Genomic DNA, 23,229 nt, shown 5'->3' on the forward strand with positions numbered 1-23,229 from the left:
AATGATATCAGAAGTAGCCAGAAACAAAGAAGCCAAAATAATAATAATAAAAAATAATTACGAAGAGAAGCCAAAACAGGTGAAGATTGATACTGTTATATACTGTTATAGCCTTCCTATTGCTCTGTTCTGCTGACTGGTATTTGCTGCGGTGAGAATAAGAACCCAGAAGATGATGCTGACCAAGTTCAGCTACGGTACTTTGAGCAGGAGTGAAGTGACACCAAGCATGTTTTTAAGATTTCCCATTACAGCAACAGAAATGGAATAAGACTGACTCACTTCTACAATATCTTGAAGTTTGTACCTCATTTTTTAGCAGCAAACGCTCCAGCAAAACACTGAGCACAACTCCAACAGAGCAATACTTCTTAGCTCTGACTTTGAACAAGTAAATTACACACAAATCTAAAGAAAGTTTTAGCTCAGTTTGCTGGATGACCAGGAGAAACACTCTGCATAAGAAACACTTATTTCATCCCTTCTTGTGACTCATGATTATTTGACTTAGCTCTTCATGTCCCTTTCATGTCAGTTAAAAGCTCTACTAAGCAAAATGGCACTGTGCATGATCCTAAAAGTTCACAAAGGATTGCTAAAACTTTTAAACCCATCCAGCAAAGAGGCCTGGTTTCTGGCACATCAGCATAAGTGATGCAACACATACAGATGAAAAGCTGGGTGCAACAGCCTCACCACTGAGCATCTGCACTATCTCCAGAGTCCTTGTCCTAAGCTCTCTATGGATTCCCCATTTTCTAACTTAGGACACAACTTCTGTCCCCTCTATCTGAACTGGACATTGAAACAATGGTTCTTTTGTTTTCCTTCTCTCTTACCTCAACTTAAGTAAATTTTAAGATGCATTTTCAGATCTCCAGTCCTTTGTGGAATCAGGTGAAGTGTTGAGGAGAGTGTTTTCCCACAGTGCTGAGGTGAGTTTATAGGCTTTTCACCATATAACTCTATAGAGTTACTGCTGTTGCTCCTGCAAAGACAGAAGGGTGAAACAGTCTTACTGTTGCCACCAGTCTTACAGATGGAGAAAATGTATTTCTGCATCTTAGAGACAAATTTGGACCTCTCAGGGCACATATTCAGGTATTCTGTCTGAGACCTTATAGTGTAACTGTTTCCCTAAAAATATCTGTTTTCCTAAATGCAATGAAAGTATTTCTTTGCAATTTTTTTGCTGTAGAAGCAAAGAGCTTTTACAGGCAGTGTTTGGTCAAACTCTTGAATAAAAGCATTTGCTCTGAATGTGGAGTTTTCTGTGTTTCCCACTGTATTTCCAAATTGTCCTGCTGTTTACTTTTCTCCCTTTCCTGAATCAGCTCTGCCCTTACCAGCCCTCAGAAATGTTGACGCTTGTGCATGGGTGAGATCCTGGACACCTGCCTTCACTCCAACCACCACCAATAAGCACAGGAGTGATTAATCACCTTCTCTGCTGGAAGGTGATAGATGCTGTGCTAAGGAGTCTGTCAGGATGGCAAGACAGACTGGCAGCAGTACATTATTGTCAGTAAAAAGGTCCCATCATAGGTGGCTGAAGTGGCCTCCAGCAAAAAGACACAAAAGAGGTCTATCTGGTTCTGTACGGCTAAATATAAGGTAATGTATCTGAAGAAAATTACCTGAATGTGGTCTCCGAAGTGCCGAACTGGAACCTGATAGTTGCACTGCAGGACAGATCCCAAGGTGTGAGTGACTGTACCTGGAAACACGGGCCCTGTGCTGGGGTAGTTGGAGAAGCAACAAAATGCTGTGCATTGCCAGGACAAGACAGACACAGTTGTTTTGCTGTGATGTAAACTGCGGGTGCACTTGTGTCTTGAAGCTGCATGGAGGTGCAGTCACTGCATCACAGGGTGGGTTTAGGGGAGTTACAGCAGGCCCAGAGAGGCTGGGACTGGGGTTTCATAAGGAAACAGAGAGGCACAGTCAAAGTTTACAGAGGCACGAGGTGGCAGAAAAGCTGCATAAAGAACACTCACCAAAACTCACAACACAGGAAAAAGTAGAACTCGTAAAATTGTGAAAGTTTAATTAGTTAAATTTAGTCAGTTTCCAGCAAGTTGGGTACTAACAAGCATGTTCTGTGGCAGGTAGAAAACCTCGGGGCGTTATCGCCACAAGGAGCTGCGGGTGGAAGAGAAGGGGAGCGGACACACACGCCCAACAGCTGGTGAACCGTGCGCAGGTGCCGGAAGAGCTGAGCACCTCCAGACGGGGCAGGGCCTGGCCGGGCTGGAGCTTCCACCACTCTCGAGAAGCGCTGGCGGGGCTGAGGCGAGCGGATGAGACGGAGTTCACCGCGCCGGCACTACCCCGGGGTGGCCCGGCCCGGCCCCCAGTCCCCAGCGCCGGCGGAGCGGGGCCGCGCCGGGCCATGGCGGAGCGGGACTGCCCCCGTGCCGCGCGTGGGGGACGCGCCGGGGCGGGCGGGCGGTGAGAACAGCGGGAGGTGAGGGGAGCGAGCGGGAGGTGAGGGGAGCGGGCGGGCGGGCGGGCAGCCGCGCGGCGTCCGCGTCGGCGCCGGGGCTGAGCGGCGTCATCTCTCCTTAGCGCCGTACCCGGAGCAGAGGCGGAGGGGCCGCGGGGAAGCCGCGCCGTGCCGGGGTCGCTGGAGCGCCTCCGCTGGCTATACCTGCGCACGGGCCGGGGTGAGCGCGGCCGGCGGGAGCCGCTCCCTCCGTCCTGCGGAGCGCAGTGCCTGGCCCGGCTTCCTCCCGGGCGCTGCTCTGCGGTCGCGGACTCATCTCGGCCTCCCCTCCAGCCTGCTGCCAGATGATGGAGGTCCTGCTCGCCGCCCTGATCCTGGTCTGCAGCTCCGTGTCCGGTGGCTCGACGGGAGGATATACCGGCCTCCCCGCCATGGGGGGCATCTACTACTACCAATACGGCGGGGCCTACAGCGGCTTCAGCGGAGCGGAAGGGGAGCGAGCCCAGCAGCTTGACCAACGTTTCTACTTACTGAAGCTGCCCATTGCAAGGGCAGCAATGGCCGTGGGAGGGTGTCTCCTGGTCTTCCCTTGTGTTCTTATTTTGGTTGGTGTTCTACGCCTACCGTGGCATTTCCCAGCATGGCTGCTAATTGAATGCACCCTGTACATAGTGATTGCAGTTGGCACAGGGCCTGCTCTGTACTATTTCTTCCATTCTCTGCTGAGTGTTTATAATTCATCAGTGTGCAAAGAGAGAGAGCAGCTTTATCAAAGCAAAGGCTATCAGGGCTTCTGGTGCAGCCTGCATGGGGCAGAGATTGCTGCTGGTCTCTTGGGCTGCATGGCTGCCATGGCATACCTGCTCAGTGCAGGCCTAGCTGTCAGAGATTACAGGACAGTTCATGAACAGAAACAGAAGCCACTGCAATTATAAGAGCTTTCAAATGATTCCTCCACTCCAGTAATGGGCTGGATTTTTGCCAGTCTCCTTACTGAGATGAAGCAGTATGGTGTCCTTCCTTCTGGACAGTGCAGCCTTAATGCTAGAGAACATTCATCAAACTGGCATAGCTTTAAATAGGGTAGAGTTAGGCTATTCCTAACTTGAATTTGCATTATTGAATTATTGGTGACTGAAAGCTGATCCAGTGGGTTGTCTCCTGCTTCACAAGGCAGCCCTTCCATCCCACTATTAGATGTCCCGTTCTCCAGTGAGGGCTTCCTACAAGTACTGCCACTACATGCTTCTGCCAATGAACAGCTTTTTGTAGCTTAAACTGTCTTTACAAAAGACATGTGACTTGACTGAGAAAAAAACTCTTATAAACAAGTGATCAAAGCCCCTGGTTGTGGCAGCTAAATACTGCTTCCTTGTAGGTCTCTTGGAATTAACAGACTGGTGTGAACATGACGTTTATAAGGCCATGAAAAAAACCCCACAAACTCAGTCTACCTTGTGACACAATGCCTTTTCAAACTCCTGGAGAGGGCCCATTTTTGTATGAAATGGTCTTTTTATATAACTTGTATACAAGAGTTTTGCTTAAAAAGATACCCTGAATTGGGATAATCAGACAAAAGCTTTATGAGATCAAATGGGTGGTTGAATATAGAAGTATACTGTTTTCAAAATACATTTTTAATGTACAAGTTCGAGAAATTAGATGCTGCTCTTATTATTTCTTTTTTTTAGAAAAACTTCTTATAGGAATTTTACTGGGAAAAATAGCACTAGAATCACCAACTCGTGCCTCAAAATGAAATGCCACTTCAGAGCAGCGTCCACTATGTGCATTTTTCATATGAGGATGGAACCACCCCAGTCTCACAGATAAGTTCTGCCCATATTAAAAAAACTAAACACACTAGAAACATGCTTTGCCTTGGACACAGCTCTTTCACTGGCACCATTACTAAATCCTCACAATTACCAAAACCATGGAACGTTATTAGAACTAGAGACACAAAATTAAAACAGATGCCAAATAGGAACACACTAGGTGCTTTGGGGTTTGTTTGATTTCTTCCGCCTTTTAGTAGTTAAATGCACTGAGTGTCTCAGCACAGGGATTTATGTGGACAATCCATCGTGGTCCTATTTCTGTTAACATTTCTGTACTTCCTCTTGCTGCAGCTACTTCTAGAGCTGTACAGTGCTATTGAGAGCAAGTTCACAGGGCAGATTCCTCTAGCAGGAAACAGAAAGCTGCCTTAATAATTGGTAAGTCTAATTCTACCCTCACAGTGCTCTACAAGAAGTTTTTGTATGGAAGGCTGATGAGTGAAGTAGCACATAGAGCTCAGTGAACCTGCAGCACAGCTGCTGCTAGACACAGCTACCTTTGACTGGGATATTGCAGAGATTTCTTCCAGCACAGTAACAGAGTAAGCTGTTAGATGAAAGTAAAAATCTTTATTGCTAAGTCAGCTGAAAATCCAATGCAAAAATACTCTTCCTTCCTGAACTGCTCTGTACATCTGAATAAAGAATCAATGTCAATGGACCAGTGTTTTCCAACAATCTTACGTTATTTGCCTTTCCAAAGCAATACATAGGTCACGGTGCTGAGGGTGCATTCACTGGACAACCTACTCCCATACACAATAAAAACAGGGATTGTTAAAGGTGCATGCTAGAGTGGGATACAGAAAATACTCTCCTTTTTAAAAACAAAAAAAAACATGAAAAAAGATTACTTAGTAAACAGTTGGTACACTGCAATATTTAACATGCGCCAGGTCATATGAGTCAAGTTTAAAAAAGTAACATTTTAAAATGTGAAAAAAGAGGAAAAATACAGTTGAGTCTTCAGAGAGCAATAGAACAGCAGACAACAATTGCACAAGACCAAAGAGGTGATCTACTGCCGGAAGAAAGGCCTTTGCAAGTGACCCAAAAGCCACCAGCATCTATCTGGAAGGAGTGCAGAAACCCCACAGGTCCAAAGCCTTAGGTGTGACCAAAGATCCTGTGTACCACGGGAAAGATTTCAGACTTCACAGCAGCTCGTCCCCGAGAGAGGGAAATACTTGCTCCTTCTTGGAACAGGATGTTATCCTCCCATCTAACTGAAGATTCTGGTATGAACAGTCTGTGATGCTGCCTCCATGTGCCTGTTCCTTGTTCTGGGCGCAATGTGGAGGGTCTCTCTTACCTTTATCACCTGGGCCCCAACTACCCCCCGTTCAATATAAGTTTTATGGGTTCCTTTTGCAGAAGCCTTTCCGGACAGGACAGGACAGAGCATAGTACCCTTCTCAGCAAGTATGCTTATCAGCAGAGCCAGAATTACTGAAGAGATGGACCAACAAACTCCTCAGCCTCACTGTGGCTGCATGCAGTGTGGCAGGGCGTGCATTGCTCAGCAGGGACAAAACAGCCTGAGGACCTCAAGCTGAGAACCTCTCTCTAACAGCAAGTCTGTGAATGAGTGGGATGTTCTCAGTGATGTGGTTATGTGAAGAAGATCACAGAGTATCTCTGCAAACTCCAAAAACAAAAACCAGGGAAGGGACTGGAGATCAGGAAGAGAACTGGGAAGACACTTTCTGTACCCTGCTATGAGTCCTTCAGTAGACTCGCCCTTTCATACCTGTTCCACCTACAGCAGTGCTCCTTGGGAGCTTGAAATCTAAGGTGGTGTTAATAAATAAGGTAGGGAAGACATAGAAGGAGGTAGGAAAACAAAAGGTAGTGGAGGGAAGCACTCTGTCCTATGAGCTGTCCTCACCAGATAGATGAAGATAACCCAGCCACACCACTATCTGACCAATGTCAGAAAAAACCCATTTCTTTGGATGACAGTGACCTTGAAGCATGTCTCAGCAGTTGGAATCTTGTGTTAGAAAATGCAAGACATTTGCATGAAAACATGATGCCAGTGTCTTTGCTGACACCCAAAACTGGCCTAGGAAAAAGCAGCACTTTTTGTGATGAACAGGCACTATTTTTAATGCATGAAAAAGATTTTGGATGACTGGAGAAAAAGCATCACAATGCCATAGCTGAAATGGAAAAGCTTAATCCTCTGAAGAAGCACATGGAAGACATGCAGAAGCTGCTTGAGGACACCAGTGCTCGTGTTAGTCAAACAGAGGAAGACTATTTGGAACAGGTTAAGTCAACTCAGCCTGTGCTGCCCAGAGTTCATAATGCCAGCTTCAGAGAAATCTGTGCATTCTACCTGGAGTGTAAGAAAGATAACAAGCTATGTCTTCCATGACAGTTCACACTCATAGAAAATAGGAGCTGGCTGTATTTAAACTTCCTTTCTGCTTCAAAACCAGAAACAGCACTGGAGAAAAAGTCTAAGTAGGAATTCCTTCTGTTCCATCCTGCCACTACCTTTAAGAGGTGCAGTTCAGAAATCTGTATGCTCTATCGCAGAGCTGTGTTTTCCTTAGTCCTTCAACACATCTGACAAACCCTGCACTCCTTGTGGCAACTCTGCACACAATACTACTGGTTCAGACTGGCAAGGACACACGGGACTTTCCATATCAGTGCAAGAAATAGAGACCTGATTTGCATTAATATGTGCCACTCGGAGTGCAGGGTTTGTCAGATTCTTACTCAGAAAGAAGGGTTTCTGCATCAGTCCCATAGTGAATGGAGGCTGTTCTACAGCCCTTTCAGATACCAGAAAGTGTGAGGCTGTTGGAGCCCTGGGTTCTGAGAATTTCAACCTTTCATGAGGCTAGTAGGCACAGATATTTGGTAAAATTATCACCAGTGACAGAATCAAAAGCTGCAGTCAAATACATTGGGATGAACCTTTCCTGCATACTTACATGATGATAATATGAAAGAGTTTTGGGGTTTAGCATTTGAATCTTTTCTGCTGTTGTTTCTCTGCCTAAGGGATTCAAATGCTGTTGTTTCTGTTATTTTAAGAATTAGCTTCAATCTCCAGTTCCAAATGAAATAGGCGTTTAAACAACCAAAATTTTTGAGAGTTTAAACTTTGGAAAAAGTTGGGTTGTTTCATGATTACACTGCAACTAGCACAAAGTATATCCTAAAATGTTGCTCCTCATGCATGATAAAAATACATTTTTTTCCTAGTGAGAAGAAATTCAAGGTGCTCTGAAATCTCAGTAAAACTCCATTAGATTTTGTCAGAAGATCTATATTGACAGAATCCCACAAATAGTCTGCACAATATTTCCTTCTGAACAAGGCCCAAATTTGATCCAAAAATAGACAACTCAAGCTCCTCAGATCTCTTCAGAAGAAACTTTTAAGTTTTCTTCATAAATATAATTACTGAAGAAGAAAAGGCACTAGCCCACATTACAGTCAGGATTATTGCACCACTGACATGATGGGGACAGCTGCTATCCAGCTCTGTCAGAAAGGAAGAGTTCTGCATGCTACAGAGGCACTGGTCTCCACAACCCTCACACAAAATGACGACATAGGCAGCCAACTTACACCCTGCTCCAAAAATCCTAATGGAAACACAAGGCATCTGAGTGCAGACTGGCCAGTTCATCATTCATGGGACTGTTTTAAACATCTTTTTCGGTGCTGATAAAAATGGTAATAAGATGAAAAGTTTCATTTTTGCTTTTGTGCTGAAAGCTAAGCAGGAACAAGTATACTTTCAGCTTGTTTGTGGCCAGACTGGGCACATACCATGAAATGCTGGTTTCTGTGGATTTGGAATATGTCTCCTGTTTCCAGGGAAAACAAAGACGCTGTAGCTGACAATGCAGAGGTTTATGCTGATGGAACAGAGCACTGGATGCTTCTGCCAGCCTTAGTGTGGCACACCACTGTATACAGCTTGGCTCCTCTGACTGAGCACTGAGACAAGCACAAGCTCCTGGTTTTATCCCATGTCTTCTGGATACAGGAAGCCTCTGCTGTGAAGCACCCATGATGAAGGTGGCCAGGTTGCTGCTGAGGTGTTGTTGAGGTGGGTCTGTGCTCTGCAGCTAGAAGCACTAGCTCCATACATTACCTTAATAAACCAGTCCTGAGCTGATCTTTCCTATGCTCCATATAAAATGCATTGGTTGGCACCTGCTTATCACTCAGCTACGTATTTTCTCATCCTGCACAGAATGATCCCACCATAACCCTCGATCTCCCCTACACCAGTGCTCCTCAGAATACTGGTACCCTGAGTCCTCCACTGCCCTAAGAACATCCACTGCAAATAGTCCACAGCATACCTGCTGTGGAGTGCTTTCTCCCCTAACCCTAAATAATAAAGTGCTGGGCTGAAGGGGAAAAGAACAGCTTAAGTGCAATAAATAAAAGTGAGTGCAATTAATGTAGGAAACCATTCTTAGGTCAGCTCCATTGCAACTGGCTGTATTCTTTCAAGGAATAACGAAGTCAGGTGCTGGGGGGTAGGGTGGGACACTGCATCAGAAATATTCACAGGACTCTAAACACTGAGCATTTCTCCCTCAGCAGCGTCCTCACCCCCCACACACATACACCAGCCCCTTTCCTGCAGAGCTGGCAGAACCTCGGGGTTCAAGGACTTATCAGACAGTCCCTAACACAGAGCTCAGCTCCGGATCTGAGTGCTCATAGAACAACTGAGACCCTACAGTCATAAGTGGACAGCCCAGACGTCGGCCTTCCTGATTCTTCCTCAACTCCATTAAGGAAGCAGCAGGTGCCTGTACTCCTTGCAGATCCCAGCTCCCTCAAAGGGCAAGACAGCCCTTATGAAACAGAGCTCCCTGGGACAGATAATGTGGGAGTGGTACTCGTAGGGTTACAGAGCTGTGTCAAACTCCTCTGGCAGGGGTGCTGCAAGTTCTTCTTTCAGCTCCTGATCTGCTCCATCCTCCTGGTGCTGCTTCATCTGTTCCTTCACTTCCTCTTCCAGATCAGGTGGCACCACAAATTGATCTTCTGGCTCCACCTGGGATGGAGCAGCAAAATAGCCTGTCTTCTTTTTGGGTGCCTCTGTTGCTACTTCGATGAGGTTGAGGCTCTCCTCCAAGGGCACTATGGAGCCATTGGAAAGCTTCTTTCCATAAAGACAACATGTGGAAAGAGATTTTTGCAGTTCACACTTCTCCTTGACCCCTCTCTGCACAGTGTTGCTGTTTACGCTGTTCTGCCTCCGAATGATGAGTACAAGCCCAGAGTCATTCTCTGGCCCTGGAGCAGAGGAGCTGTACTCTGCAGCAGGACGTTCTAACTCCAGACCCTTTCCTTTACAGCAGTGGATGTCCACCTCTACCTCCACTTTACTGCCGTTTGTCATCACACCTTCCACAGGCTGCTCATCATCACTGTCTAGACCATTGTCAGACTGGTTGCTAGAGAAGGTGGCACTGGAAGGTTGGCGCTGAAAGATGCTTGAGGGGGGCACAGGATGTAGGCTGCAACGTCGTTCTTGTCGTGGTAGCAAACTGCCATCTAAACCAACAGCACCGTGTTCATCTGACGCAGTAGAGCCCACTTCACTGCTAACCTCAGAAGCAGACAGTTCACTGCTGAACTCTGAAGCAATTCCACTGCTACATGAAGGTGTTGCTGGCTTGGTGGTGGTAGAACTAAATCCCCCAGGGCCTGGCAGAGTGAGGCCATGCATCTCACAAGTGCAGTTGTCCTCACTGATGTTCAGACATACTACCATTGCACCAACATTGTCTTGGCAACCATAGCTTTGGGCTAAAGTGCAGAGTTTCTTTGCAGCAGCCCGTGGGTCGTGTAGGTGCCGCACAGCTGAGACAGCCTCTGCATGAGAAAGGTGTTCCCAGAGAGCTTTGTTCCCTAGAAGTAGCAGCTCATCTTGCACCGTCAGTGGAATGGAACTGACATGTGGTTTGGGCAGGATCCAAGGATGCAGGTATGTACAGCCCAGCATCCGAGTACAGCAAGTCACACCGTTCACTTTATTGTCCTGCAGACAAGAGAAACAAGGCAGTAGCATTGGATGTGCTATTAGATCATTTACAAAGCAACCTTTCCCCTGCCCATATGCTGGTTTGGAGCCTCAAGAAATGCCAGTTACACATCTGCAGTATTGGAGAAAGGGATCTAGGTGCACGTACTACAGTGCAGACATTCACTATACCCGATGACCAGGTACAGTAACCACCATCACGCATGATGGCAATAACACACTTTTATCCCACAAGACTTTTTGTTGGGCTCTGAAGAATTGTAGCAGACTATTCTGAATGTGCAGCTAGACTACCTGCAGTACACTGACCAGAGAGTCTCACTGATAAGTCTTATGTGAAACTTATTTTTTTAGTACAAGTTGGATAGTGACTTTGGACTTTCTCAGTGCAAGACAGGTTACCCAGACATTAAACTATTTCTGTGTATTGTCTGAACTATTTCCCTCTTTATTAACACATAACGGCATTCTGAAGTGGGGACACTACATCCTGAGGAAAAAAAGAACAAGTAGGTATCTCAAACTGTTTCTGTAACCCGGATCTATTACCCCCTTCTGCTAGATGGTCCCCTGGCCAGCCTGGCAGTGGTCTCCCATAAAGAGACGTGCCCACAACCCTCAGTCTCTTTTCCAAGTCAGTGTTTTGAATTTAGTTTTGGTGTTCTTAATTTCTGTATCCTCTGGGTGTTAATACTGCTGCTGCTGCCACCAAGTATTAAAACCCAGCAGATGAGACACACAGGGAAGTCTCTTAGACAATAATTTCAATTTTCTTTTTCAGAATCCATTAATGAGCCAGTTTTTAAACTATTTAACATGCTACATTAATCCCATCGTTATTTTCAGTCAGAGTGCTATGCTGCAGCGTTACAGCACCTTGAGGAGCTGTAACACAGTGACCACATTATGCTTGTGAGAAATACTTCTATCTAGCAACTTAATACTTTTTAAAAGACCCATAAACTAAAGCATAAAACTAAAGTGATTGGCACTGATTTCTCAAGATCTTTACAGATGTATTTCTCCCATTCTTTGGAACTTCCCTATTATTTCCAAGTGTTTAGAAAGTTAACCTTTAGAGAGTTCTCTAGAAATCATTTTAATACTTTTGCATACAACATGTCATCCTGTACCCATAGTTCTTAGGCCACAGTGTTTTAGGAACATGCAATTTTGAACAGCTAATCAGCAAAAGAGGCAGAGCAGAAAGCACTAGACAAGTCATTCAGAACCTTCATGTCACCCTCTCCCCTGTAATGTTATGCAGACAGCTGAGCTCATGTACTTGTACCAAGCTTTTACGTGAGGGTGGAAGCTGAAGTGAAAAGGGTCCAAACCTACCTCTGTTATAATGGCTTTTTGCTCCTTGACTCTCCTGGCTTCTTCTGAACATTGTTCAAGGCTGAAGACTTTGGAGAGAGGCAGTGCTTTTCCACTTCGGCACAGAACGGCTTGGCACGTCCCCACATTGGCCACCGTCAGAGAAAAGTTGCTGGCTGGATCAGCCACCTCATTACGAATGTAGCAAAGGACAGCAGAGGAACCCAGCTTCTGCCCAGCCATGCCCAGCTTCCTGTTGGAGGAAAAGGTGTAGGAGGCTCCAGACTCTACTGACAGGCATTCTGGAGGGCTGCCTCACCCCACCTAACACATTGATATTCCTATGCAATTCCCACCAGAACCAGCTTGCTCACTGTCCTACCTGTGGGAGACCAAGAAGGTGTTGGACATGAACATGGTGTCAGACTGCTGTACCTCCTCCAGGAGCACATCAGCCATGGTACACTGCAGCAAGCGTGGCAGTTCTTCGTTCTTGTCACCATCAAACATGCCATACACAGCCTCCATGCCCTCTGCAAAGCTCCCCAGTGCCAGGGATGACACACACAGCCTGTCAGAAAAGCATACAAGCAAAGTTAATAGATCTCAAAATATTGTCTTGTTCTCAAAACCACAGCCATCAGGCAACCTTGCTGTGAGTGCCATTCTCACAGGGCAGCAAAGCCACAGTTCCCACATTCACTAGCCTGGGAGATGTACAGCTGCATTTTATTGTTGGAACTCCCAAATCCTCTTTGACCACATGCAGGAGAGGGCAACAGGCACAGCTGGCAAGAGAAAAAGCATCTTTGCTGGAGAGGGAAGGAGAGTCCAAGTATACTGGGAAAAGTGTGAAAATTGAGGCAAAAGGTAATGTGGAGACTTGAGTTACCAAGACTTAGTAAGAGACCTGGAGAGACAAAGGGATGGATGAGCTCTTGGGCAAAATAGGTCTCCTTGGGTGCTCAGCAGCGCACTCTGCCCAACATCCTGAGAAGACAATGTCAATGTTTAGCAGACCACAATACTCACTTATTTCTTTGGCCTGCCATCTCAGCTACTCCATGATTCCAGAAGGTAGAAGTGAGTGCGGAGTCTGCCGTGAGGGAGGGCTTAGCATCAATCTTCAGTGTGGTAATGTGACTACAGAGAGAACAGAAGTTACGCTTTTCTAGAACCTGCTGAACAGGCCATACGATCTAGACTGGCTTGAGTTTTAGACAGCAGTCTGTAGAAAGAACTGCATCAAGGAGAGGGGTTTAAGGGCTAGGTCTTCTGGAGATGTCTGGCTGCTCATGCCAAAGACACCTGGGAAAACCTCATACCACCTGAAAAATTACTTGCTTTGATGTTTTGGACCCCGACTTTTCCCTTCCCAAAGACAGGAAGTCTCAGCTGCCTCAGGCAGGGAACATTATACCACTATGCAGTGATAAAGTGCTTTTACTTTCTTATGCCATTTCCTCTCCTGGCAAGGGTTACCCTTCCCTGTGCAGGTCACTACTGGGTTGACATGTCAATGGCTCACCTGAAGATATCCAGTGTCTTGTGTTCTAGCACCAAGTTTGTGTTTCCACTCAGATCCAGCTCTTGCAAGGAACCTGGCAGTGCCTCAGGGATCAGGATTTCAGTTAACTCATTGCAGCTCAAATCCACAAACTGCAGTAGCAACAAACAGCACGACAAAGAAAATACTCTTTTGTTGTGTCAAGTCATCAGTTACTCCAGTGCTCCTTACAAACATCATACAACCCTGCTACTTATTGTATCTCACACACATGTCATGAAAATGGATCTGACTGGTCAGAAGAAGAATGATTTGTAAGCAACCTGCAATAGCCAGGACTCCAATACTGAAAGACTAGGTCACACCAAAGATAAAAGAAGGCCTCTATATGCGAAACTGCCTAGCAATATAACACTGCCCACTGTCTCAAATGCAAGAAACCAGAAATGTCAGAGGCAGGGGGTAAAGGTGAATGAGAGAAGATCTTTGATCAACTCAGACAGGTGAGAGATCTAGAATGCATATTCTGTGGCTTCTTCTGGGGTTAATCAAGCAAGGTCATAGAACCACAGAATGGCCTGTGCTGGAAGGGACCTTAGAGCTAATTTTGTTCAACACCTCTGCCATGGGCAGGGACACCTTCCACTACAAGAGGCTGCTCCAAGACCTGTCACACCTGGCCTTGAAACTTCCAGGGATGGGGCAGCCACAGCTTCTCTGGGCAACTTGTACCAGTGCCTCACCATAGTCACAGGGAAGAGTTTCTTCCTAATATCCAACCTACACCTACTCTCTTTCACTTTAAAGCCATTCTCCCTTGTGCTGTCACTCCACACCTTTGTCCAAAGTCCCTCTCATGTTCTCTTTTAGCCAGTTTAGATACTGGAAGGCTGCAATAAGGTCACTCCAGACCCTTTTCTTCTCCAAGCTGAACAACCCCAAACCACTCAGTCCATCGCCACAGCAGAGGTGCTCCAGCCCTCTGATCATCTTCATGAACTCCTCTGGATCCACTCCAACAGGTCTAAGTCCTTCTTGTGCTAGGACCCAAGCTGGATGCAGCCCTGCAGGTGGGATCTCACCTGAGCAGGGCAGGGAGCCGGAATCCCCTCCTTACCTGCTGTCCATGCTGTTGGGGATGAGCCCAGGATGTGGGGGGCTTCTGGGTGCCAGAGCACATAGCCAGAGCATGTCCACCCTCTCATCCAGCAGCATCCCCAAGTCCTTCTCAGCAGGGCTGCTCTCAACCATTCATCCCCCAACCTGGATTGACACCAGGTGTAGCCCTGACCCAGGTAACAGCACCCTGCACTTGGCCTTGCTGGGACCTCCAGTTCTCTCCTAGCAGTTACTCCTCATTCTATAACCCAAACTTCCCCAAATATCTCTTTATCTTCTCCATGCAAATACCTGAATACGGGGCAAATGCAGGATCTCTGGAAAAATGCTGATTTCATTAGAGTGTGCAATAAGTGTATGAAGTAGCTTGCAGTTTGCAACCGTTGTAGGAATTGTTTTCAGTTTGTTGCCACTCAGATTCAGCTCTTCCAAGTGCTCCAGCTTACTAAGTTTGCTGAAAGGGAAACAAAAAAATACTGTATCTTACAGACATGAACTTGTCACTTTCTGAAGCTGCAGATGAGGTATCCATAGACACTGCCCTTTATGAGCTATTTTTCTGATTTACTGCTAGGAGACCAAAAGTCCTAAGAGATGCTCTAGTAAGAGGCAGGGTCCCCAGGCCTGGCCTGGATTTGTACAACAGACACACCCTTCACCATCAGTGCTAAAGTTGCAAAGAAATACCACCCCATCCCCACACACAAGCAACACAACTAATTACATCCCTTAGCCCCTCTGGATGGCACCACAACTAGGAGGACAGGAAAACCTACAGCCAACAGTACCCTGTGCCAATCCCCCTCAACAGGCTTCTCCTTGCTTTGTGTGTGGAAATGTCAGGCTTTTGTCATCAAGCCACAGGGAGAGCATCTCGCTCTGACTTTGACTCATGTACAATCATGGGAAGGTGGCAGCTTCCTCCTAGGGGGCATTGTCTTGCCCAACAGCCTTACTGACTTACCTTGCAGGGAAAGTCTGCAGGTTGTTGCTTGCCAGATGCAGGATCCGTAGGTTTGGGTGCCCCACCAAGACAGGGATGCATTGATCTGTGAGGTTGTTATTGGTCAAGTATAGCAGCTGCAGCATGCTCAAACTCTCCTCCCCCGTACATGCAGAGGGCAGGGACTCCAGGCTGTTTGCAGATGCATTCAGGTACCTGAGGCTAACCACAGCAAGTGCAAAAATCAGACTTCACATCATCCAAACCATTCCATTAACACGAGGAAAAGGAGCCATACAAATGCCAGTGTGGACAGCAGCACTAGACAGGAGGCCAGACAATACTGTAACATCCCTACTCACATTAAGATTTGTGAGTCTACTAATGACTTATTAGCTATATGCACTGTGGATGCACACAGCATTTTACAGTAAACAGTGAGTACCGAAAAGCCCGTGGGTAATACTGGTGTAAGCAGACAACATAAAACTTTACTTAGACTCTTTAAAAGAAGGGCTAACTCCTGTCTGAATAGACAGTTATGAAGGACTGTTCATTTGTAAAGGGTCTCTCTTGTTGTTCTGCAACGACCTGAACCTGACTGGCTTCTTTTCTTTGCACCTGAACTTATTATGACTGCTTTTAAAGACAATGCTCTTCAGGCAGCCTCTGTTTTCCTGTAATTACACAGTAACATGGACCGATTCTTTCAAATCAGCTTGATGGCTTCCCTTACAGCATCTGAATTACCTCCTCATAAAGGGCACACCTCGTTATCTCTTATGCAAATGGCACCTTGCAAGGATAGTCACACAGGTGCCACTTTCAGCCCTTACACTCCAAAGGATAATGCAGACAAAAGGTGTTGGCTACTGAGACTCACTTCAGAGCTTTGACAAATAGTGTCTCTGGGAGTTTAGTCAACAGGTTGTGCTGAAGGTCCAGCACTTCCAAAGGAATGTGTTCTAGAAGAGGTGGAAGGCTCTGCAGACGATTGTGCCCCACCATCAACTTCCGAAGGCTCAAGCTTCTGAGGATCCTAGAAAGACATAGGGTTTTCTGTTTAACTTGGTTCACTCCTCTTGACATCCACAGAGGTAGTATTTAATCCACTTAATCTGACTGTACAGCAGGGAAAAATTAAAATACACTGATCCATAAAATGTAAATAATGACAAAGCAGAATAACGCACAGGGTAACATGACTCAGTCTCTCTGAATATATCTACATTTCCCTCTACGCTACTGCTGATTGGTATCTTGTCATGCAAGTTGGCGTGCATGTGCCCAGCATTCTCTCAGGCAGACTAAGAAAGAAGTCAAAAATGAGGGCTTTAAATGCCTGTTCTCACTTGCAGGTAGAAAGAAGTGCTTCCACAGTGCCAACATAAATTTAGAGCTTTAAATATCTGCTTAGCACTCCTGTGTTATTTCTGAGGCAGTAAATGATTCTTTGCATAACATACTTAAAATTTGGGCCCTTTAATCCATTGGCATGGCTAAAATTCTCTTTTAACTTCTCATTATCACATCCTTGTTAAATCCTTTTCTTGCTTTTGACGTACATAGTTTTTCTGTGACAAGCACTGGAATGTCACTGCTGATCACTTCCTATGCCTCTTGCTTCAACTTCTCCAACCCGTGTTCTGCATTTCTTCCCCGTCAACCACTTCTCCATTCAATCTTAATACAGCTTACCCTAGACACTGTGTCATTCATCACAATCACACCCCGACCAAACACCCCTGTTAGGCTGAGAATGTGGTACTTGTGAGAAGTCATTATAAATAACTGCAAAATTGATTTCGTTCTTGGCTCTCATTTACTGCATTTCTGCAGAGACTGAAAGGGAAATGGGGAGAAAGGAGCTGGCTGATGGTGTACTGTGAAAGCTACATTTGAGATCAGCTGTATTGTCCCTTTGTGATAACGCCCTATCAAAGGTAACAGATGAAATTTCCGTGGGACGATGCAAAACGTATTAGGGTCTCACATATGACCTGTGTTCACAGACAGTATGGAAACACATATAAGTCATAGCAGCATGTTCTATGCCAGGTGCAAATAGCTGCAGTAGCAGCCGAAAGCACAGGATGGAACTACCTAGCCCCTATTGTTCAAAAGGCGGACCTAGAAACGGGTTCTTTCCAACATCTGAATGCAAAGCATTTTTGATGCTGCATAGATAAAGTAAGTGGATTATAGCTCTCTCTACACAACAAGGAATTAAGCAACTGGAATAGCACTGCTTCTCTCTTCCCAGACAGCCCATTTTCGAAGAAAGCTCAGCTCTGTTTACAAAGGTTTGCTGACCTCGATGGAAGCTCCAAAAGGAGGTTGTAGCTCACATCCAAAACTTCCAGTTTCTTTGCTTCACAGGCCCAGTCTGGGACGCACTGTAGTTGATTGCTGAGAAAAGCAAGTGGGAAAAGCTAGAAGCCAGCACTCCATATGGAACAGACTCTAAATGCTGCATGATTTTAGTGACAGCCAAACCAAAAGCAACAGGCAAAAAATGAGCAGCATCCAAGTCAGTCATGTGGATTCTATCTCACGGCTAGCTGTGCAGTGCAAACTGAGCTGGTTCATGACTCGGCAGGGCATCCTATCTTACAGGTCTCATAATGCTGCTCCAAGGGCAGACGTAGGCAATGAAATCAAAAGCAGAGATCACTGGCAGCTACTCTAAATATTTGCTCCACAGATCCCCCCCATTCAGTTCAGTAAGCTGCCGTAAGTTCAGTGGTCCCTGCTTGGCTTTTTTTTTTCCTGATCACAGCCTACAGCTGAAGGATAGCAAAGTCACCTGAAGAGGTCATACTGGTTCAGAAGGGCTTCTGGTCTGGGACACTTTCATCATTGCTTAGTGCTGGGCTTTGAAGTTCTATTGTGTTTAATTGTTCTCGACTGTTTTAAACCCTTAAAACCTCTAGAAAATTTTGCAGAAAAAAAGCAAAGGTGTCCAGATACTTGCTTGAAATTCTGTTGTGTATGATCACTTACTGAGAGAGTTCTAGATATGTCAGTAGACCAGGAACCGGATAAATATTGACAGCTGTCAGACCTGATGAAGTAAAGCAAGTAAGTATGATTGCAGAGCTTCAGAGAGAAAACAGCACAGAGAAGCAGCTTAACTATCAAATGAGACTCACTGTCTTTCTTTACAGAGACTCAAGGTCCTCATTGATCCTTCCCACCACAGAGTTCACACTTCATACATCTGCCATATGGCACTACAATGTCTCACTATCCCATTTCTCCATCTGTCATGTGGAGCACCAGAACAAGAGAGAACTGTACTTTTCTTTGTGGGCTCCCAAACAGGTCTCAATGGAAGATGAATTCCTTGGACATAACACTACAACCTCCACACTGTTACACAGCCTGTGTACACAAATGCATATGTGATCCGTAGGAGCTAACCTCAGAGGACCCATCACATACAGATTCACCACAATAACATCAGCGTAAGTATTTTTTTAATGCATGAGAGAGGGCAAAAGGCTGCTTTCCTTTGCTCCCAGGGCTTAAAGGGAAAAGGCAGGTGAAGAAGACAAAGGACATACAGTTGCTGTTGGCATACAGGGCCCGAAGGGAGAAGCCACTCAGTGTCAGCTCTCTCAGCTTATTCCGCTCGCAGTGCAGCTGCTCCAGGCTGACCAAGGAGCTCAGATCCAGATCTGTCATCTGATTGTCTCGTAAATCCATGTAAGCCACAGATTTGTTCCCCTCCAGAGTGTCAGCTGCTGCTCTCTTCAGGTTGTTCAGCCTAAATACTCAGAGATGAGTTAAAAAGTCAGAAAATAGGACACCGAACACTGGACATCAATAAGAAGAGAGAAGAAAGAAGAGGAAAGGAATAATTTTGGTGAAGGCTAACACCAAAGGTGAGCACAGTGAATGAAATGTGTGATGAGCAATGGTGAATTTCAGGCAGTGAATACAAACAAAAACATTTCCTTTGTCTACACTGCTATATGTAACCATTTTAATGATTCCCAAATTCTTAAGAGATTTTGAAGAAGGATCCAGTCAAGAAAACAGAAGCCAGGCCAAGGGGCAGCTACTTTGCATGGACACAGGAAGCTAATGCAGAGAGAACAGATACTAGACTACCTTGCCACACACAAAAAGCTCTTTGTCCCTTTCTGAGAGCTCTGCAGTTGGCAGCCTGGAGAATCAGGATCACATCTCTAGGGCAGGGAGGCAAAAAAGGGAAGGAGAGATCAAACAGCTACCAAAGCTCAAGGTAACAGAAAATCACAAGAGGAAACTAGAGGGCTGGGTCACATTCAGCATCAGGCATTGCTCAGTTAAGCTTGCTTTTCCAAGTGGATTCTGCACACCCTCAGAAACAGAACTCCATAAAAGCTAAAGAATCAGTAAGAAAAAACTGAACCTAGTTTATTGCAAAATGGACTAGAAGTTACACAGCTCCTCTTCTGTAAAGGGAAAGTAGCAATCTGTTTTATAGACACCTGCAAGTTTCATCCCTTACCTGAGGTCCACACTTTTGATGTGACTCATACGGTTCAGCACTGTCAGGTCCAGGGTCTCTAGCAAGTTCCCTGCCAGGGCAAGTTTGTCTAAGTTGACAAGTTTCTCACAAATTGCTGGCAGTTCACAGAAGTTATTGAAGGAAAGCCCAAGACAGTTGAGCTGCTGCAGGTTTCCCATCTCTTCTGGTAAGGATGTGAGGAAATTGCCATCAAGCCAGAAGGTCTGGAGACTGCAACAGTGGAAAAAAGAAAGAAAATAATTCTGCAAGGAGTAGTGAACATCACATTTAGTATTTTCAGTGAATTTCTTCTATAGTTAGCTGGTCTCAGTGTGGTTATTTTTAAAGGTACCTAACAGCTAATTTTATTCTTATACATGTAAAGTTACTGAAGTGCTTTTATCACATATGTAATAGGCTTAGAACTGCATATATGCAATACCAAATAGCTCTTAAATTATTTTGGAGGTAAACTTCCAGTTGTGCCAAAGATTGTAAGTTAACACAAGCAAAATACAAATCAGTACTTACATTGTAAATGAAGGATATTTACTAAATTACTTAGTTTTCTACAAATGGCACAGTTTAATCACACCTCCTACCACACTGATGCACTGGTAGAAGATTTTTACACTCTAGTTTTCCATTCCAACACACACTCAGAAAATAATAAGGTAGCTTTCTGTTGTAAGATGAACTGTTTCAAAGGTTGTATGGCTTTTGAGACTCAGATCCCAAATATACAATTCCCTTATTATGATTATGTTCCAACAGAGACCTTTCTGTGTTTAGTGGTGGTAGAAATGAAATCTGAGGCAACAAAAAGTTCTTATGAATAAGGGCTCAAAGAGTCATCAAGATAACTGGACCCATAACTAAGCTGTAAACCTCCAGAAAGCATAAGCCTACATACAGCTTTTTCCTCACAGTTTGCATATGGCTAAATGATCATTCTGGAAATTACTTGCTCACACCCAGTGTGGCTGCAGACATTCCTTTTTAAAGATACAAGCTGGAGGAAAAGCAGGCTACAATAAACCAACAGTTCAATACTGATGTTTATCTATACAAATATAGTAACGGTCTTGCAATTAAATTTATCTAAGCTTAAGCTCTTAGGCACTTGGAGTAGCTACTGCAGAAAATGGACAAGGCTTTTACTCCAGCAAACACTTTAAGACAAAGTTTTAAGAGGGGACTGCTCAAGTATTTTCATGTTAAAATCCTCTAACACAAAAAGCAGCCAATTCTGTAGAACACAATCAAACATACCAGTGCTGACAAAAATCACTAGACCCCTGTGAGAAGCCACCACAGAAAAGTTTTCTATAATAAATTAAAACTTCAACAGAAATTGCATCAGTACTGAAAATATTAAATACAAATAATAAATGCAGAAAATCAGACAACTCTGCAGCTGCAGAAAAATGCACAGACTTATTTGAGAAACAATGCAATTGCCTTCAGTGCTTCATCTGCATAAAGTTTCCTCATCTTTTCTGCACCAGCAGCTGCAATGTTTTAATAGCAGCGATTAAGGGATTGCACATCTTAGTTCTTGACCTTCTGCTGGAGTCAAATTAATCATTCAGCCTTCATGGGCAAAACAGGCTGCCCTAGAACTCACACTTTCAGAAACAGTATCTGCACATCAGTAGTACTCAGCTGAGGCATCAAGGATGTTTATGATCACAGATGTAAAGAGCATACTCACTTCAACAGTTTGCCAATCTGACTTGGCAAGTAATGAAGTCCATTACAGGAAATATTAAGCTCTGTCAGAGTAGAGATCTCACACAGTGATACAGGAAACTCTCCCAGTCTATTATGAGACAAGTTCAGACTCTTCAACTGAGAAAACCTATTAGCAAGAACACTAGTTAATTTACAAACCTACATAGTCTGAAAGCAAAAATATACAGAACCAGTCATAAAGAATTCTTAAGTCTTTTTACACTGGTGATACAGTCAGCTAACTCATTACAGGAGTTCCTGCATAAATTTAGTTTTAAGTCATTGATATTCTTCTCAGTGGTCATGCTGAAAGTGATCAAATACCATGGGTTTACTGCAGGAACTGATAAGAATCTTCTACCCTGACTTGACAGGCTTCTTCCTAGTGACTGTTACTAAGATTTAGGAGACTAAAATGCTCAGTTCAAAAAATTTACCTTCAAAGAATTAACTACAGTAAGAGTATACAATTAAGTCGCTTGGGAAAAGAGGAGCTGAAAACATTCACTGGGACTGTTCTGAGAATAAAACAGAAGAGGGAAATCCCCTTTCCAAGCTGGGTGCAACAGAAAGCCAAGCTGAGCTGTAAAAGGGAAAACTAGGAAACCACTTGCTTCATGCTGGGAAACCGCAAAACCTGCACCCAGAGGTCCTTGAACAAGATTACACAACTACAGTGCTCCTTGCTCAGCAGACTGCATCCCAGGTACTGCCCCAAGTGCAGACAGCCCCACAGTCACTACAGTCCCACCAGCGCTTGAGAAATGCTTACCTATTTCTAGCTCCTTCAATCACCATGCTAGGTGCAAAGAGAGAGAAGGAACTTAGCATAGCTGGGGTAACATACAGGAGGGTTCTCCTCCAAGAGTTCCTGCCTCTTTCTAGAGGAAGCAAAAGTATTTTTCCCCAAGTAATAACCTCCTCATCCCAAACTGGAACCACCAGAAATTAATTCAGTGGGGAAATTAATATCTCAGTTCTATGAGATAATTGCAAATTTCATGTACCAGAGAACTACTTGGAAACACACAGTTATTCATCTGCCTCACCTACCCAACTTTTCCCAGGCATTGGTGAGTAGCTCCTATTTTGAAGCAAATGTTTTAATATAGGTAACAAAACCAAGGTTAATTAGCTTGAGGGAGACTATTACTTCTAGCTTGAGATGTCTTGAAATATAAGACTGAAAGTTTTTGGAGTTGCTTTCTTCTTTATAGTGACCTTTTTTCGGATTCAAAATACTCGTAATGATCTGTGTAGGAACTATGCATTATATTTCTCCATTTTGCTTTATAACCTTGGGGGGCAGTTGTTCTTCGGAAAGAGGGAACATAGCTGAAACTTGAACACAGATTGTTTGCTTTGAGCACCCCATCATATAAATAAGGGCATAGGCATTTTTGTTTGCTGCAGCCACAGACTCTCTTATACTGCAACTGAAAGCCAAAGAGAAAAAGATGCTGTGTTGGTAAAAGCCTTCCTCAAAGGAACACATTGGATAATGCAAAGATCTAACAATGATACAATAATCAGAAACTTGCACACAGAACTCCACCACAGTATTGAAAATGAAGGAAACAATGAGGATGAACCTGAAGATTTGAACTATCTCATTAGCTGGTTCAACTTTAAGAGATTTAGGACAGGTCACGGCTCTCAGGGTTTGAAATCAGCAAACACTTTAATGAAACTGCTTTCTCAGGAGTTCTGCAATGGCTTTTGCTACACCTGTTCTTAGCACCAAGTGTTTCTCTCTCACTAACAGTGTGGTGAGAAGCTGC

General features: G+C 44.7%; 2 protein-coding genes across 4 annotated transcripts in view; one reads left to right on the forward strand and one right to left on the reverse strand.

The window, feature by feature from the left end:
- Positions 1 to 2,089: 2,089 nt before the first annotated feature.
- On the forward strand, positions 2,090 to 4,951 carry MARVELD3 (MARVEL domain containing 3; the record flags this gene model as incomplete). The annotated part of the gene is made up of 3 exons (XM_048317085.1): positions 2,090 to 2,451; positions 2,569 to 2,666; positions 2,780 to 4,951. Coding segments are annotated over 3 exons (1,062 nt in total), but the record flags the coding sequence as incomplete, so codon positions are not given.
- Positions 4,841 to 23,229, reverse strand: part of PHLPP2 (PH domain and leucine rich repeat protein phosphatase 2) — a 34,448-nt gene continuing 16,059 nt past the window's right edge. For 2 of the 3 annotated variants that reach the window (XM_048316343.1, XM_048316345.1), the window contains exons 7-19: positions 21,429 to 21,575; positions 19,715 to 19,945; positions 18,783 to 18,985; positions 18,220 to 18,280; positions 17,530 to 17,625; positions 16,100 to 16,255; positions 15,238 to 15,438; positions 14,565 to 14,727; positions 13,176 to 13,306; positions 12,680 to 12,790; positions 12,030 to 12,218; positions 11,669 to 11,900; positions 4,841 to 10,324 (exon numbers count right to left, since the gene is read on the reverse strand). In XM_048316343.1, the coding sequence (XP_048172300.1) occupies positions 9,185 to 10,324; positions 11,669 to 11,900; positions 12,030 to 12,218; positions 12,680 to 12,790; positions 13,176 to 13,306; positions 14,565 to 14,727; positions 15,238 to 15,438; positions 16,100 to 16,255; positions 17,530 to 17,625; positions 18,220 to 18,280; positions 18,783 to 18,985; positions 19,715 to 19,945; positions 21,429 to 21,575 (3,061 nt within the window). In that variant the 3' untranslated portion in view covers positions 4,841 to 9,184. The remainder of the gene's footprint in view (positions 10,325 to 11,668; positions 11,901 to 12,029; positions 12,219 to 12,679; positions 12,791 to 13,175; positions 13,307 to 14,564; positions 14,728 to 15,237; positions 15,439 to 16,099; positions 16,256 to 17,529; positions 17,626 to 18,219; positions 18,281 to 18,782; positions 18,986 to 19,714; positions 19,946 to 21,428; positions 21,576 to 23,229) is intronic. The other variant, XM_048316344.1, reaches the window with a different exon arrangement.

This window comes from Corvus hawaiiensis, chromosome 12 (genome assembly GCF_020740725.1).
Source record: "Corvus hawaiiensis isolate bCorHaw1 chromosome 12, bCorHaw1.pri.cur, whole genome shotgun sequence".
NCBI lineage: Eukaryota > Metazoa > Chordata > Aves > Passeriformes > Corvidae > Corvus > Corvus hawaiiensis.